We start from the raw sequence: 16608 nt of genomic DNA on the forward strand, positions 1-16608 counted from the left end.
AGAGGAACCGGGAACGACCACAGAGGAGGGGATGGAGTAGAATGTGCCGAAACAGGTACAGCGATCAGCAGTTCGGACGGAAGCGGCCAGCGTGATCCAGAGCCGAGGACGGCAGTAATGGTCCACCGCTCCGTTTCTCTTTCCCAATCGCGTCTTGTGACCGTACCCGTCCACCGCCGCTGTCAGGCTTTAATGGGCTGGACGTGGGGAGACCCGCACAGCGGCCCCACTGCGCCGTGCTTCACACAGGTAAGCCTCACCAGCAGCTTCTGGTATTTACGTGGTCTTGCAGGTCGAGTGGTGTGAATATATTACAATGTAATTACATGTACCATTGCCTAGACTTTCCAACATTTCTGGTTGTGTTTTTTTTATTACGAATCGTTTTTTTTTCAAGTAGGCGGGTTGCGGCTTGAGCTCGGTTGTTTGCAGCTTGTGAAGTTCGTGCCTAAGAGCTCAGCATCTGTGTATTGACACAGCGTAATACATGCCCACCAATCAGCCATGTCTCGCACGAGGCTCACGAACAGACAGAGACCTGATGGAGCGCCGGCCTGTATCGCAATGGAAGCCTGTGATGGTGCTTTCGCGGGGTTAGAACGGGCGAGAGTGTGGCGCGTGTTTGTGTAGATGTTACGAGAGACACGGAGGTGAGGTGGGGAAGCATTGCGTAGATGACGAGAAGGATGGACACAACAGGGGAAGTGTGGTTACTGATTGAAGACTTAATGGACTGAAAAAGGGCTGAATCGGCAGCATATAGTCCGAGGGCAGGGCAAACAGCACCAGAGATTGTGAAAGAAAGGGGGACAATGGAGGGGGGAGGGGAGCCGGATGGATGGATGGATGGATGGATGGATGGATGATGGAGGGTGCATGCTATGTCCCACAACAGAAAACTAAAGGATCTTTTGAACGTTTGCAGTGAGAAGACCCGAGTCAACCGTTCCACATCAGGGGTTGGGCGATGGTAACTTTCCTGATGGCCTGACGAGAAGATGAGCCCGAGGAGTTCCAGCATCCAAGAGAGAACCGGCGTCTGACAATGACAACGACTGTGAGCGCGGTCCTGTCCGGCGGTAAGGACCAGCGGAACGGCAGTCTGTCCTCTCTGGGCTCCTCAATCCACCTCTCGTGCAACATTGACGAGTCCTACAAATACATCTTCCTCCCAATCTGCTACTCCTTCACCTTCGTCTTCAGCATGGCCCTCAACTCGGTGGTCCTCTTCCGCTCCTTCCGTCGCACCAAGCGCTGGAACGCCTCGCTCATCTACATGGTGAACCTGGCGTCCACCGATTTCATGTACGGCCTCTCGCTGCCCTTCCTTGTGGTCAGCTACGTCATGAAGGACGACTGGGTCTTTGGGGACTTCATGTGCCGCCTGGTGCGCTTCCTGTTCTACTTCAACCTCTACTGCAGCATTTTCTTCCTGACCTGCATCTCGGTGCACCGATACCTGGGCATCTGCCACCCCATGAAGACCATCACCTTGGAGACCAAGCGAGCGGTGAAGGGCACCTGCGTGCTGGTCTGGGCTTCCGTCTTCACGCTCACCTGCCCCATCTTCCGCTTTGCACAGACTCAGTACCTCCCCAGGGGAGGGGAGGCCGCAGGTTCGGGGGCGGCCATCAGTGGGAATGGAGCTAGCGGAGAACCGGAGGTGTTCAACAATTGTTGGGACGATGCCATCGACAAGGAGTTCAGGGATTACGTCCCGTATGGAATCACCCTTCATCTGCTGGGCTTTTTTGTTCCGTTCAGCGTCATTGCATGGTGCTATTCGCAGGTGGTCCTGACCATCATTCGAACCCTGCGGTCGCAGCCGTCTGTGGAAGAGAGTCCAGGAGGAGCCGGCCGGGCCAGTGCTGGAGGGACGGTGGTCGGAGGACAGGGCATGTCCATCATTCTGGGGTCCCACTCCTCGTATGTGAACCGACGTCGCAAGTCAGTCAAAACCATCGTAACCATCACCCTGCTGTTTGCTCTGTGCTTCTTTCCATTCCACGTGACCCGCACCATCTTCCTGGTGCTGAAGGTCACCAAACACGTTGAATGTCAAACCATGCGCATGGTGTCCATCTGTTACAAAATCACACGGCCACTGGCCTCCTTCAACGCCTGGCTCAATGCCCTGCTCTACTTCCTCACCAAGGAGAAAAGCACCCCGTGCTGCCCTGTGCCAGAGCCAAACCAACATGGCGTCCTGTGGCCCCTGAGAATGCTGGGAAAAGCTGGTGACGAGGAGGAGGGGGGCGAGGACGTGATTAATAACGAGGACCCCAAGCCGAATGCCGATATATACCGAGGTCTCCCTTGACGAGGAAATGAGGGCCAGTGAACATTGCGGGAAGCTTTATGAAACTGCTGCAGTGGCATATATCCGTCACCCATTAAGCTGGGCGAGAGAACTTCTAGAAGAAGATCGTTGTAGATGTTGCTGGAGAGATGTAATGATGTATTGGTGATACTTGAACTCAAAGTTTACTCAAATAGTGATTGATTATGCAGATTGGACTGACTTTAAACCTCATGCATTGTGACTTTTGTTCTTTTTTTCTGCACATTAAAACTGACTTACATGAAGACACTTAGTCAGACCGTGGTGTACTTGTAATAGAATGTATTGTCTGGATTCTAATGTATTTTATGCAAACGTTTGTCAGTATGTATTGTACTTAGTCATTAAAGTTGCCTTAAATATGTAGAGGGAAAGAAAATGTGATGAGGTCAGGCTTTATAATGAGTCACATATTTTGAAACAAAGTGGATCAGTAATTATCTGCCTCTTCATTTTGGACTAATCCAAAGTTCAACTAATAAAAGCAATGAGCAAAATGCCTCTGAAGGGAGGAGAAAATACGCCGCTGTTTTTGCCGCTTGGTGTACACTTGGTGAAATTTGTAAAAAGATTGTTATCCACGAAGAGCTCATTCACAAAATTCCCATGACGTTTTGTTCAGTGGATGGTCAATGATTAAACATCACATTCATTTTGCAAGACAGATTTTCTATACATATAAAACAATCCATGCAAACGTGTATTTTATACTTACGTTAAACTGTGTGGCCTATTGTCAAGTGTAAAATTCTTAATGCATAATGGTTTCATACTATTTCATACTATTGCGAAGACTAGTATTTTTAAAATACTAAGATATCTAACGTTTTAAGTATATACGTACCAATGTCTATATATCACAAAACCACATGTGTAGAATGAAATTGACATAAGAGCGAATACTGTACTTTTTGTTTAAACATGGTTAAATTATTGTGACATTTTATATTATATAAATATTGTTTATTTTATAAATATATAATTTATTTTATACATTTACTGTGCTATTAAAACGTCTAAGGATCATTGAACACCACGCCCTTATAACCGATTTAAGGCGAGGGTTTTTACGCACAGTAGAGGGCGACAAAGTACAGATCCGGGACATTGCTTCTGAAATTCAAAACAAAACTTGACGTCACTTCTTCCCGTCTCGCCTTGCGGCCGGCGAGCTCGCTGACGGTTATTATAATTTCACAAAAAAAATAAATAAAAATTCCTGAAACAAACATATGGGGAAAATGTTGCAAAAGCTGCTATTTTTGTCCAATGTACACAGTATGCCGTGGTCCAAAAATTATAATTCGGTCGGGAAAATTTATATTTATTTTTTTTTTCCTTCGTTCCGTGTCATCACTCTAATAGAGTGGACGTGAGGGGGCTTTGGCGCCATTTTCAAACTCGCGTCTTGGAGAATGGGAGTCTGCCTCAAATACATTATGCGCTTAATATTTTTTTTTTTTTTAACTTTTTCTCAGCTACCGAGGAAAAACGGGTTTATTTAAAAATAATATTTTATTTCGTCCGAAGACGGGGATTTTTTTTACTCGCTTTCAGGTAAGAGTTGATTTACGTTTATTTTCTTTTATTTATTATTTTGCAATGTTGTCAACCAAGATATTATTTTTTAGGGAGATTTATTAATGCGATAATTTCACACGGCCCCGTTTAACTCGGCTCCGTGTAGTATATGTTGGGTTAAGGGTGTTCCTGCTCCTACACGCTTTTTAATGTCATCCAAATTCTACACAAAACAACAAATCTTTAGTTTTAAAACGTCATTTATTAGCATTGATAGTTAATTCCGTAGGTTTTTTAAATGATTTTCTCAAACATGGTTTCATGTGACGTGTGGCCAAGTTTTAATAGCGGCTGACAGGAATCGAAATAAATTCTGCCGCCGGTGAACGTCGCTCCCTAATCCGTCCAGCCTCACGACCCAACGCCCCCCAAAATCCGGACCCCTCCCCGAAAAGCGGGGTCTCTCCCCGGGACCCAATTACGCGTCGCCCTCTGCACTTTTCAAAGCGGCGCCCGGACCCGCCGCCCCGGTGTCCATTTCTCACCAGTTCGGCCCTTTGAGCAGAATTACAGCGAGAGAAAAGCGGGGCGTCCGCCTGAGTAATTAGTGCGCGGGAACGGAGGGGATTCGGGGGGGGGGAACGAATCCGACTGTCTGGCTGGTTCAGCTCTCAGGTCGCCCGGACTGCAGCTCTCCTCCGGTTTTCCGGCGTAAAAAAAAAAAAAAAAAACAGCAACGACGCAAAAACATCAGATCTTCGCACGCAGCGGGTGCATAAAGTACGAACCGCGGCCGTTCTCGTTTCCCTGCACGCCATTAATAACGGAGAACCCATCCCACGTTTATTCATTTTATTTATTCACCCCCATCAGAGGAGTTAAAACACGCGTGCAATCAAAAAAAAATCTAAATTACGAGCTGCACGCTACGTTTGTCGTTTTGTAATATTTTTTTGCAGGGTGGGGGGGGCAGGAAGGTGGTGGTGGGGGGGTCTGTGAGACAGACTGGTGTTCCCGACTAGGAAAAGTTCTCATTCTGGTATAATTTTTTTTTTTGCAAGTTTAACCGGTTGTGCGAGATGGATGCAGTTTAATTATTTTTTTTTTGCATAACCGGCTCTCTGTGTGTATGATGAGTATCAATGTTGCACATAGGAGAAAAAAAACAGGAAGCAGTTCTGTTTATGGGCCAGGCTGGGTGAGGTTTGCAGGCCACTTTTGGAAACTTTTGGTCACGTTTCGGTACACTTGCAACGTTTTTTTGATTTTGCTGTGCTGCGCTTGCTTTGGTCGGCATGTTGAATAAGCAGATCCGTTATTTATAGGTGCACATGCATATTTTTTACATGTTTATTGGGCTCCTTTTTTTTTTTTTGGTTTTGGCCTTTTCAGTGCTCCTGACTTCGGCAGTTTTAATGAGCACTGGCCGAGTTTTGGAAATTGGTCTGCAGTGAAGTTATTCTTAGTCTTCCTGTTTTGGGGTGAGGTTTCAGCAGTTTCACTGTACACGGAGCCCTTCTCCCCCTCCTTACGACAAAAACGGTTGATAATATTTCACAGTTGCACTATGCCATCACAGCACCTTTTTTTATGGCCTTCATTTTTAAACATAAAAAGAAATAAAGGACCGAGTGCACGATGGTCAATGTCGGCCAAAAATGCGATGTGTGCAATCAAAGACAAATTATAGTCTGTATTTGCCTTCTCTGTTGGTATCAGAGGCCTTTGTCTTTGTGTGTGTGTGTGTGTGTGTGTGTGTCTGTGTGTGTGCGCATGTGTGAGAGGCCTGGACGTCCTCTTCAGTAAAACTATCTGTACAACCAGAACACCATATTCTCCACTCTTTGTGTTCATCCAGTCGTTCAACACACACGAAGCCTACATTAAAAACACACACACACACAGTTTTCTGAACCACAGCGAGCCAAAGACCCATGTGACCGAGTGGAAAATCCGCAGACAGCGTTCAGCACGTGCATGCTCCCGTTTTTCTGTACGTTTTCGTGTTGCCCCCTTGCCACCTGTCCCCTACATGGGGCGTGAACGGAGTTCAGGTTTTGGGAAGTGGCATCTCCTCCTGCCTCATACTTTCAGGATCCAGTGTGGGGGGGTGGGGAGAGAGAAAGGAAAAGAAACAATAGTAGCAAAAAGAATAAATATTCTGCCTTTGCGGCTCCGCATACGGCCCCTGAAATGCAGCCGAGTTCCAGCTCCCGTCCATTCGGGCTCTTTTCCTGCTTTTTGGGCAGCGGAGCCCTATTCCCTCTTTTGTTCCCCCGTCTCTCCCTCCCGCTCGCTCTTCTGGCTGTGTGAATGCCTTGGCACGGGGACAAGAAAGCGAACGAGCGGAGACTGCTAGCTCAGGCGCGCCCAGGCACCAAGGCGCACAAATTAATTTTTTCCCGCGCAACGGTAGCAGCGCGGGCCCCTAAACTTCACACCCGCCTAAGGGGACCCTGGGGGGACGCCCCGATTTTTTTGGGGATTTTTCCACCCCCCTGAAAATGTTCATTTTAATTGTAGAAAGTGATGCCCCGGGAAAAAGGCTACAACCTCTGCTTTTTATGCCTACCAGGTTTCTTAGGCAGCCTCACTAGCTGCAGCTAAGCAGAGGCTGAACACTGCTCTGGACTCGTGGGTTTGGAGGTGAACAGGGGAGGGAATGAGGGGGTTTCAGGGGCCTGTAAATACGAGATGGGGGGATGAGGGCTTAGGAGCAGGACATTTTTTAGCTTCAGAATCCCCCATCAGAAAAGGAAGCCCCCCAGCTTAGGCAGATGGGTGTATTTTTGATCTGAATTTCAGACTGGGAATTCCCATTGATAAGGGCTGGGGTCTGTTGCCTTTTTGTCTGCATTTTGTTGGTACAATTTTATTAGAGCGTCCGGCCGGCTGGAACTTTCTCTGCTTTATGATTTCTATGTTATTTGTTGATTTTTATTTATTTTTTTGCCGAAATTGTAACTTTTTGGATTAACTTTGTGTATGTGGGGGGGAGAGTTTTTTTTTTTTTTTTTTTTTTTTTTTTTTTTAACCTTTGCCGAGTTTCTCTTGAAAGATAGATTGCATGGATTTTTTAGAATACAGTGATTTTTTTATTTAAAGACTTTAACTGTATTTCTCTGCCTAGGTGCATGGCAGACTGGATCGGGTCATTCGGCTCGGAATTCCTCCCTCTTCCAGCTCTTCTCAGCTCCAGAACAGTAAGAACCTGGACCGGGGGGGTAAGTGGATCTTTTTTTTTTTCTGCATCTGTTTCAGTGCTTTAGCAAAAAGAAGAAGAAGAAAGAAAAAAAAAAAAAAGAAGAAGAAGAAGAAAGGCCTCTAGATTGAATGGAGAAGCTGGGCTAGGCCGTCCAGCCAGGGCTTTCGCCCCAAATCTCACTTTTCTCTCCTTCTCTCTCCCACCCATTTGCCATCGTTGCCTTACTCGTTCGCTCTCTCTCACCCCCCGCCTCTCTTACCCCCCCTTCAGTCTCTCTCTTTCACTGTTTCTCGCTCTCTCTCTCTCTGTCTCTGATCGAGTGCGGCGGTTGAAACAGAAGTAAGTGGTGGCAACAGTGCTGACGTGATCAGTCAGCGCAGAACTCGAATCTGCGTCTTATATGAAATTATCTTATGGCTTTCTGTATGTCTGTACCTTTGTGTCTCTCTCTCTCTCTTTTTGTGTGTGTGTGTGTGTGTGTGTTTGTCCATGTGCAGTCATCCATTAAATCGTGGAGTCATATAAAATTATATGGTGGTTAATTTTTTCCAGTGCTAATGTAATGCTTGCTTTTTGACCTTGGGTGTCTTGTGCAAGGTCTTGTTTTTTTTTTTTTTTTTTTTTTTTTTGTCTATTCTCTTTTTCATTTATTACATTTATTAAGTGTTTGTTGTTTGCTCTAGCACTACAGCTTTGTTGCTTTATTGTTGTGGAGTCATTTTTATTATATTTATGTAAATAGCAATAACCCACCCCTCTTTTACTCACACTATTTTGGGTGTGGTATATATAGAGCACTTTGCTTTCGTTTCCAGTAAGCACATGTCTACTTGATGCTAAAGTAATAATTATCACAATAATTGTCATACTTATTATACAGTAATAAACGTGGGTGATAAATTAGTTTATGATTAAAGACAAACAAAAAACTTTTATAACTGCCTATTTTCAGAAACCTTCATTGTACACCATATTAAAAATATGTAATAAAATAAAAGTATCATATACTCATATAACAAATTTGAGTATAGGAATATTTTTATAAACTCTCCCCACACATGTTGTAACTGCTTGGTTACACACTAATCACACTCTGCATGACCACTTAATTACACTCATTTTAATCAACCCATAATATGCAGAAAGGGTAGCTCCGCTTTAGTAATTAATATCACTATTTGGTTCATTTTTTTTCCCTCATCTCACATTTTTTTGTTTTGTTTTTTTCTTTCTCCTTTTTTACAAAATAATTGTGTATGAGTAGCTTCACACACACTCCGAGTGTGTGTACTATCTATGCAGAGTCAGGAAATATAATAAAAAGAATTTACAGATATGACCATGATGCAAATCATCAGTTTGAAATATTATATATATTTTTTTATTAAAAATAAAATATAAAATACATTTAATATATTTTAAATTTGATTGGGGGGGGTGTTGTGGTGAGAACAAAAAAAATCAGTATGGTTTGTCTTATCTTGGAAGAACACCAGAATACAAATCGATTCATAAATAGGTAGATAGAGAGAAATTTGATAATTTGTTAATTTTGCCATTATTTATTTGAAACTGTTAGCCCTTGGATATTTACTCTAAGGAGGCCTAATGCACTGAACTTTTTTCCCTCTTGTTCATTTTTGGACTAACATTCTCTGTTAAGTACTCGTTTCTTTTGACACCTCACACATAATGCAAAATGGAACACCCAATTTCCCCCTTAACATGCATGTTGTCTTCCTACTCCTCCATTTTGTCTGGATTGGCTGGCCATCCATTTTGTGCGGCATGTCTATTAGAAGTGCTTGAAAGGGCATTACTGATATGGTACGAGGATGGGCTTTTTCCGAAGGATCCGGCTGACCCTTACTCATTGGAAGCCTCGGCAATAGGATCCTCCTGCCAGGGGTGTTCTGTGTCTCTCTGAAGGGTGGGATGCCAGGCCTGCATTACCTGCCATGCATATATTTGTGATGCTCTGAAAATGCTGCATTCATGTTGTTATTATTACAAATTTTTTCATAAAGTTTATAACATTGCATTCCTTAATCATGTAGGTGAAACATCTGTATTTTAATCTCCTCTTTTATCTGGACCCCAGGTTTTTTTTTTTTTTTTTTTGCAGATCTCCACCTCTAACCGAAGTAATCCAGAGCACCCTCTAGCAGCACATCATGGTTTGCAGGTTGTAAGGGGCAAATCCAAATCATTATGTGCTGTCACTGGGGACGCTGGCACTTCAGCAGGAAGAAGGGGCACGAGGCGAAGGCCAACGATTCATCGGCCTCCTTCAAACAGGCTCAGATGGTGCTGACCGAGGCGTTGGATTATTAATACAGTGGAGGCAGAATATGAACAGATATTTTGTGGATTGAGACGGTGTCAGGTGAAACCACCCTCTTAAATGGGACAGTTGTGTGTGGGGAAGGGGATCAAATGAACCCGATTACTTTGTCAGCCAGGGCTTGGTGTGCAAATGTAATTTATTCTTTTCCACACCAGGTATCATCTGAGTTCATTTTTGTTTTTTTTTGTTGAAGGGATTGGTTTCATCTCAGATCGTTTTGAATATTTATCGATTATTATTCTAACTCTGTAAGCTACTTATGCAGTTATCAAGCCTGCAAAAGACATTTGGAGAAGCGTCCGTGGAAATGTTCCCTTCCCAGGTCTCATTAAAACTTCCCCATCTTGGATTGTGTGCCTGGCATTAGCAGCACATCAATACTGGTAGCTGCCCTCTGCCCGGGCTGCCAGTATGGTTTGTGTTGCTCCACTCAGGCAGACACTCACACACTCGTTTTTGCGCTCGGTGCCCGGGTCATCTGTCAGTGACAGGCAGCGCACTTGTTAGGAGAGTGAGATGTGAGGCTTGTGTGCATACACACACAGCAGCTATGGAGAAGAGTCTAGAATTTCGACGTCTCTGTTTTCCGGTCCTATTCCTAATAGGATCATTTTATGACATCTTTGTCATTAATGTTATCGTATTATGAGGGATATATGCAGGTATTTTGATAACGGTGTGACTGATAAGTTGCTGATACCATCGTTTATCATGGCATGAAATTCTGTTCTAGACTGCTGTTTTAGACCCAATGTTTTCTTCCAAGAATTCAAGAGTTTGATATACACCAATTAATAAAAGATTTTTAAATAATTAGAATTTATTCTACAAACAATATCTTAATATTTTTGTATAGCAGTCCACATATGCATTTCTCTTTTTCACACTGGTGAATAATATGAATGACCGAAAATATAGCTGCTACAAAACAAAACATTTTTTTTATTGAATTTCAACTTTGAAAAGAAAGTCTGTACAGTTTCCACTGAGCTCAGCAAGTAGTTTACAAAGTTTGTAGGGTACTTTAAAAAGTAAAAAGAGAGACAGCTTGATAAATATGACTGCAAAATACAGGGAAACATACCGGTGGTGAGTGTATCACTTGTCAAGGTTTACAGTGGCAGCACTATCTGTGGAGCTTACGGTCACTATGTGCCACACAGGATTAAAAAGCATCGACAAAGCACATTTATGCTCATCAACAGGAGGGGGGGTGTACTGTTTCTTTTCTCAATAGTGGTGTACATACAGGTTAACTTGTGTTGAGCACCGTTTTTATGCAGTCAGTAAGGTACAACAATTATTTTTTAAAATTCTAAGTTGCATATATGTACACCGCTACTGCTAATAACAGAAAAAAATTAAATAATTTTAAAAAAATCTTCCTCTGATGAAATGGGAGAAAACATGGAGTGCTTCTGAGGCCCTGAGCCCATGGGTGGCAGCCACCTCTCCTTCATGGGTGGGGATGTCTGGATGGCAGCTGAAGGTAAGTTCAACGGGAGAGCAGTGGAAGATCAGAGGAGTTCATTATCAGGCTGGAGTCGAGATTGAGGCTGTCTGTAAAAGAAAAAACATAACTATGAACAAAGTTTTTTTTCACCCTTCCATTAGCAGAATAATACTGCCAACATTTTTTAAAGCAGCAACTTTACCCTTCATGTAAAAGAACATGTCTATTAATGACAACCTTTAAACATTTGACATCGTCCACCATCTCTTACAAGCAAAGTCATGAAGCCTTTGAAGAGTGAGGGCATTTTTAAATGAATGGACTCCCATTAACTTTCAACCATAAAATATTCACTAGGCAACGCACCACCCATCCAGGCTCAACTGCACCACTAGCAGACCCACTTGAAGCACACATCCCGCAGGTAGCGGATTCAATGAAGCAGCACATGCCCTGATATGCCTTATTGGTTAACCTCATTGGCTCAAGATGTGTGGGAGCCCATTAGCTAAATTGGTGCTCGCTTGGGTTGAAACCAAATACCTGCGGGGCACACAGGGCTGGGTTTAAATATCATAGCACTCGCCGCTCCCAAGGCAGATTTAAATGAATTCATTATAGATTTGTTATTCCTGACTTTTACTCACCTGCTCCCAACAAAGATAATGTTTAATTCTAAGTAATATGGCTTAATGGGACTTTCATGGTAATTTGGTGGGGGGTGCAGTATGAAAAGTTACACTTGTGGCAAACTTCTAAACACCTGCATTAATAACTCTTAAAACATCGGCTGATCATAATTAAGTCATATTAAGAAATAAAAAAAATCATTTGGCTTTAACCTGCAACATCTTCAACTTTGTGTTCTATTTGGTTCTGTCTAATGTTATTGGTGAGGCCATTATGTGCTAAACTCCCGTTAAATAAAGTGAACAGAAGGACTTGGTATAAATTGGCCAAGGAAGGAAAACTGGTGACAGGGTCATGGGAAGATCTAATGTAGCTCAAATTGCTGTAGGTATGTCTCGATCACTTATATGGCATCGGAATGCACTTTTTACATGGAGGGGTGAACTTGATCAGCAACAATGTTTAGGCAAGTTGTTTGTGACAAGATAACATCCACGTGAGTGCCCTGCCACACTGCTGAATGGTGACAAGGATGGTTTGAGGAATGCAACAACCAGTTTACTTGGCCAACATTTTCCAGTCTGATCTGTGAGATATGCTGGAAAAACAAGTCCAATCCATGGAGGCCAGAGCTTGCAACTTAAGGGATCTGCCACTAACCGCTTGGTACCAAAGTCCATGCTCAGTGGCCCAGGGTTGAAGGCGAAAGGGGAACCTGCTCAATTATCATTTTTGCTGCGTTCATTCAGGAATCCAGAGCTGCAGAAATGTTTATAAATCCCTGTAAGCTTATTATTTTTCACAGGAAACTCCGAGATAGTCATGTATATTAACAATTGAATTAAAACGAGTTAATGAATGGTAAATTAAACTCACTTACCTTGATCAAAATTAAGTTTCTTCGTGGAGCCTTCACAGAGTCCCTCTATGTCCACCAGGTCACTGTTAACGTCAGAGTCATTCAGTGCACTCAGTGTGACGTCTGCTGGAGAAGGGGTCAAAAATATATTATATACATACATTATCTCATATGGTGTACTTCACAGGTCGAGTTGCTCAAAAGATGCAGCTATTTCCATTCCAACGTGTGCTACTCCCTGTTTTGGTTCATATGAGGACAGATCAGATGTTACTGTACTGTACTGTACTGTATACCATTAAAAGGTACTGCGTCTAACAAGGCCCTGCTGACAGAAAGCAGTAAATTGTTCAATTCCTGTCAGTGTAGGTCCTGAAAAGCTTTGTGTGGATCAGAGGGAACCAGCTTCACCACAGATGTGTCACGTTCCCATGGTAACGCCTATGATTCACCGAAGAAAAGTGGCATATGGCCAACTGCACATGTATCAAAAGCGGGACAAGTTAATGCTTGCCTCACTGTACTGACGCAAGGGACGGCTGGGACAGGAGGGACATCGGGGTAGGGAACAGTACGATTATGTTGGAATTGTATAAAAATAGGAAAGTGGGTCAGTACCCCGCACCAGTGTGTACTTCACTCGGCAAAATAAGAACAAGTTCTGAAAATTGCACCAGCACATTATCCTTGTCACTTCATCGTTGCACATGGCAGCATTTGGGAAACAACATTAGTCACACAGCTGAAAATGTCCAAAATCTGTTAAATAGCCACAGGAGAAGAATGTTAAGGAGACATACCCTCAAACCCAATGTCTAGATGCTAATGGAATTATAACTTGCAGAATTTCATATCATACATGACCCCCGCATTATACAGCTTCCTAATTCCTTAAAGAATACAAAAAACGTGCACCTGCAGTCTTCTGTTTCTTAATGGTGGGTGGACCTGGGGAGGTCCCCTGCAGACTTGCAGTCACGACCACCTGAGACGTCGGTACAGTGATGACAGTGGGAGGTGCTGGCGGCGCCATGGCAACGGGAACCTTTTTAGCAATCTTCTTCTGAGGGTCAGACATCAAAGGAATGCCACTGTCTTCGTACAGCTTTCTTTTGACTGTCGTCTTGATCTGTGCCCTGATGTCAGACATGGTTGACAGAGGTCGTTAATTATGGGTGCCGTGCAAATAAAAGCAGGGCCGTCACAAGCAGGCCATCACTAACAGTTTCTGGCTTGCTTTCTCTTGAATTGATCGAATAAGGTCATTTAAAGGTTCCCTATTATGAAAAATAAAACGCATACAAGTTCCCCCTGCCTGTCTGTGGTCCTGCAGTGGCTAGAAATGGTGATATGTATAAAGAACATCAGCTTCGACGATTGGATCTGCAATTTCTATCCTTAAGTCATCATAAGTGAAGTTGACTGTCATTGTGACACACAGTGAAATGTGTCCTCGGCATTTAACCAATCACCCTTAGTGGGCAGTGCGTGGGGACGGTGCTTTGCTCAGTGGCACCTTGGCGGATCGGGATTACGGCAACCTTCTGATTACGGGGCCTCTTCCTTAACCGCTAGGCCACCACTGCCCCACGTATGGGGAACGTTACGCCACCAACCGTCATGGCTGGAAAATGAGTGGACCATTGCAGTTAGTAGGTGACTGGATGTAAAAATGAGCATGCAAGGCTCTGAAGAACCACTGGGTTCATTTTATTTCTTTCTGGGAAAAGAAAAAACTTTTTTACATGATGACGTAATTCCGCAAAGTTCTATAGGCCACTCTTCTCATTGGCATTTAAAGATGCACACACTGAAATGTGTGTGTCATTATGTCATTATGTGGCTGTAAATGTGCACCACGGCTGAATTTCAGGAAGAGACTTCAGGGAGGCACTAATACCTACATAAAATAGCATAATAGGGGACTTTTAAGAACTTTAAAAGATGATCAATGAATCCTATACCGAGAAAGTTATAAAAGAAGTAATAAATTAACTCATTCAGGTCTTGATATTTATTTGTATAAATACATAAATGTTGGTTTTACTATTCTGTTTCTTTACATGACATTTATCAGATGCCCTTATCCAGAGCGACTTACACTCAGCAGTTACAGGGACAGTCCCCCTGGAGACGCTTGGGGTTAAGTGCTCAGGGACATAATGGTAGTAAGTGGGGTTTGAACCTGTGACTTTGTTCTTCTGGTTCATAGGCGAGCGTCTTACCCAGTGGACCACTATCACCCCCTTTCATGCAAGGTACAGGGTTTAATAGTATTTTACTATTCAAGTAGGAGTTTATCTGATTAGTCCTGGCAAAACTAACCTACTTCATGGTCCTCCAAAGATCCAAAGCTAGTGTGAGCGGGTGGAGAAGTGAGCATGCTTACACAGTGCGCTGCTTGATGACGGAGCTGAGCGCGTTCAGGTCGTCACCAAAGCGCCTCACAGCCGACCGCAGCATCTCTATCTCTGTTTCTGTCCACTTGGCTCTGCAATGAGACACAGCCATGGTGGACAAAAAGGAATGCCGAGCCCGGGGAACGCTGCATCATTCAAACACAACACGCCCATCAGCCGTTGCGAGACCAACTTGTTGCGAGACCATGTAGGAGACAAATTCAAGAGAAAGCAGCGCTCAAGATGGCTTTTCAGAGAATTCACTTTCACTGTAAAACAGCAAAGTGTTTAAAAAGACGAAATGAACCGGGAATGCAAACGGAACCACGACTGCGAGGTCAGCATGGAGTCTTGTTTTGGAGTGAATATATTGATTACAAGAGTATAACTTGGCTGTTGGACGTCTGAAGAATGTAATCAGCCACACCCCCAACTCAAAGAGTTACGATTATCTCAGAAGAACCCCACAACACGTTCTCTGTTACATTTTGTATTAATAACCGTGCAGGTTGCAATTTCTCACCCGGCTGGACTGGATTCGGCCACCGGGTGCAGCTGCATGGTCAGTTCCCCCAGCTTGGTGAACGCAGCTCCTGCCGCCGAGAAGATCTCTCCGACCTGGGACCACCAAATATCGACACATGTTTTTATATTATTTCGACCGTGCCTGAAAGGCAAATTGAGTTATTTGTTTAACCCTTGAAGGCCGGTCGGGCACCACTGTGATGATCGGGGTTTTTTTTTTAAGCATCGTGGTGGGCACCGGACGAAGGCCTTGAACTTTGATAAAAGGTTCATTTTTCTTTCGCAAATATGAAAATCTGTCTTTTAAATGCATTTTTTATGCAACCGTTCCAGACCCGGGCACAGTGTTTCACATCGGATCGTCGCGTTTATTGCACCGTTTAAAGATATCCTGCAGCATCTGCACAACACGCAGGTGGCAGCGTCTTACTACAACCCTGTCGTCCCTACATCACATCGTATTATGTCAGCATCGGTCAAAGGGAGTTTTATTACTCGCAACAACCAATCGCGCACAAAAATGGATCGTTGCCTACCTTAGTGGAGGCGGAGGTCATTTTCCCGTCCGGCCAATTGTGTCGTCAGCCAACCCAGGAACGTTAATACTTTTCGCAGGTTGTTTGGTAGCCTCCTAGCTAGCTTGGCTTGCTAAGACGCGAGTCTTGATTCGGCGCTGGTGCGCTTCAATCTCACTCGAATGCACCCCACACTAATATATATTATATATATCCGCGGTCAACGTGATTAAAATTCCCGGGGATACGTCATTTTGGGCTTTTCGGGTCACAGTTTGGAGAAAGTAAACCCTAGAAACAGCTAAACCTCTTGATTCCAGCGCTTGGAACAAACGTGTTGCCAATTGCTGCGTGTCCGCGAGAGACTTAGGTCAGACTAAACTACTTCACTATAAAAAAAAAAAAATAAGACAATAATTAAAATGAACTTTTAATCAAATTGCCATTTGAAAGCGGAGAGACTTGCGCGACCCTGCCGGTTTTGTTTTTTAAAAATAGTGTAAAATTAGCAGGCTTGGCATCCCAAGCGCTCATGTAGAAGGCGTACATGGCTCTAATCTATCCGTTCATTGGGCAAGAAAATTACGCGCCTACTTTGTGATTGGTTGAAACCAACGTCCCTCATTGTAAGAGCTTTCGCTTAGAGTTTTTTCCATTTTGCCGAAGCATTCACTTTTTAGAGGCTTTCGGGATATACGCGTTTATAAGAGAATGTAATAATCTCATAATTATTATTTTAAATACAGACTGAGATTACTTTGCTACAATTAATCGTTTTAATACTTGATTTTCAAAGATTTGTGTGCTCTTAGC

At 43.6% G+C, this 16608-nt stretch overlaps 2 protein-coding genes across 5 annotated transcripts; one reads left to right on the forward strand and one right to left on the reverse strand.

Moving 5' to 3' along the window:
• Window positions 1-25: 25 nt before the first annotated feature.
• LOC114797479 (P2Y purinoceptor 3) lies at window positions 26-2784 on the forward strand. The gene is made up of 2 exons (XM_028992455.1): window positions 26-249; window positions 926-2784. Exon 2 carries the CDS (start codon window positions 1046-1048, stop codon window positions 2318-2320), a length of 1275 nt encoding a protein of 424 aa, XP_028848288.1. The 5' UTR covers window positions 26-249; window positions 926-1045; the 3' UTR covers window positions 2321-2784.
• Window positions 2785-10329: 7545 nt separating this feature from the next.
• On the reverse strand, window positions 10330-16265 carry LOC114802271 (chromatin complexes subunit BAP18). 4 transcript variants are annotated; one of them, XM_029001012.1, is made up of 6 exons: window positions 15817-16265; window positions 15279-15373; window positions 14746-14847; window positions 13272-13492; window positions 12378-12482; window positions 10330-10974 (listed from the first exon to the last, which is right to left on the reverse strand). In XM_029001012.1, exons 1-6 carry the CDS (start codon window positions 15835-15837, stop codon window positions 10910-10912), a joined length of 609 nt encoding a protein of 202 aa, XP_028856845.1. In that variant the 5' UTR covers window positions 15838-16265; the 3' UTR covers window positions 10330-10909. The 4 variants fall into 4 exon arrangements, with proteins under 4 accessions (XP_028856845.1, XP_028856856.1, XP_028856864.1 ...); XM_029001023.1 differs by having other exon boundaries at window positions 12378-12479; window positions 15817-16259; XM_029001031.1 differs by lacking the exon at window positions 14746-14847 and having other exon boundaries at window positions 15817-16264.
• Between the last annotated feature and the right edge of the window lie 343 nt (window positions 16266-16608).

Source organism: Denticeps clupeoides, chromosome 1, assembly GCF_900700375.1.
Source record: "Denticeps clupeoides chromosome 1, fDenClu1.1, whole genome shotgun sequence".
Classification (NCBI taxonomy): domain Eukaryota; kingdom Metazoa; phylum Chordata; class Actinopteri; order Clupeiformes; family Denticipitidae; genus Denticeps; species Denticeps clupeoides.

What these genes read in the sequence shown, in the direction of transcription:
- LOC114797479 (XM_028992455.1), top strand. Translation starts at nt 1,046, where the DNA reads ATGACAACGACTGTGAGCGCGGTCCTGTCCGGCGGTAAGGACCAGCGG.
- LOC114802271 (XM_029001012.1), bottom strand. Translation starts at nt 15,837, where the DNA reads ATGACCTCCGCCTCCACTAAG. An exon ending in TGACCTCCGCCTCCACTAAG is followed by an intron (nt 15,374 to 15,816) that starts GTAGGCAACGAT and finishes TGGTGGTCCCAG; the next exon opens with GTCGGAGAGATCTTCTCGGC. An exon ending in GTCATCAAGCAGCGCACTGT is followed by an intron (nt 13,493 to 14,745) that starts GTAAGCATGCTC and finishes GTCTGACATCAG; the next exon opens with GGCACAGATCAAGACGACAG.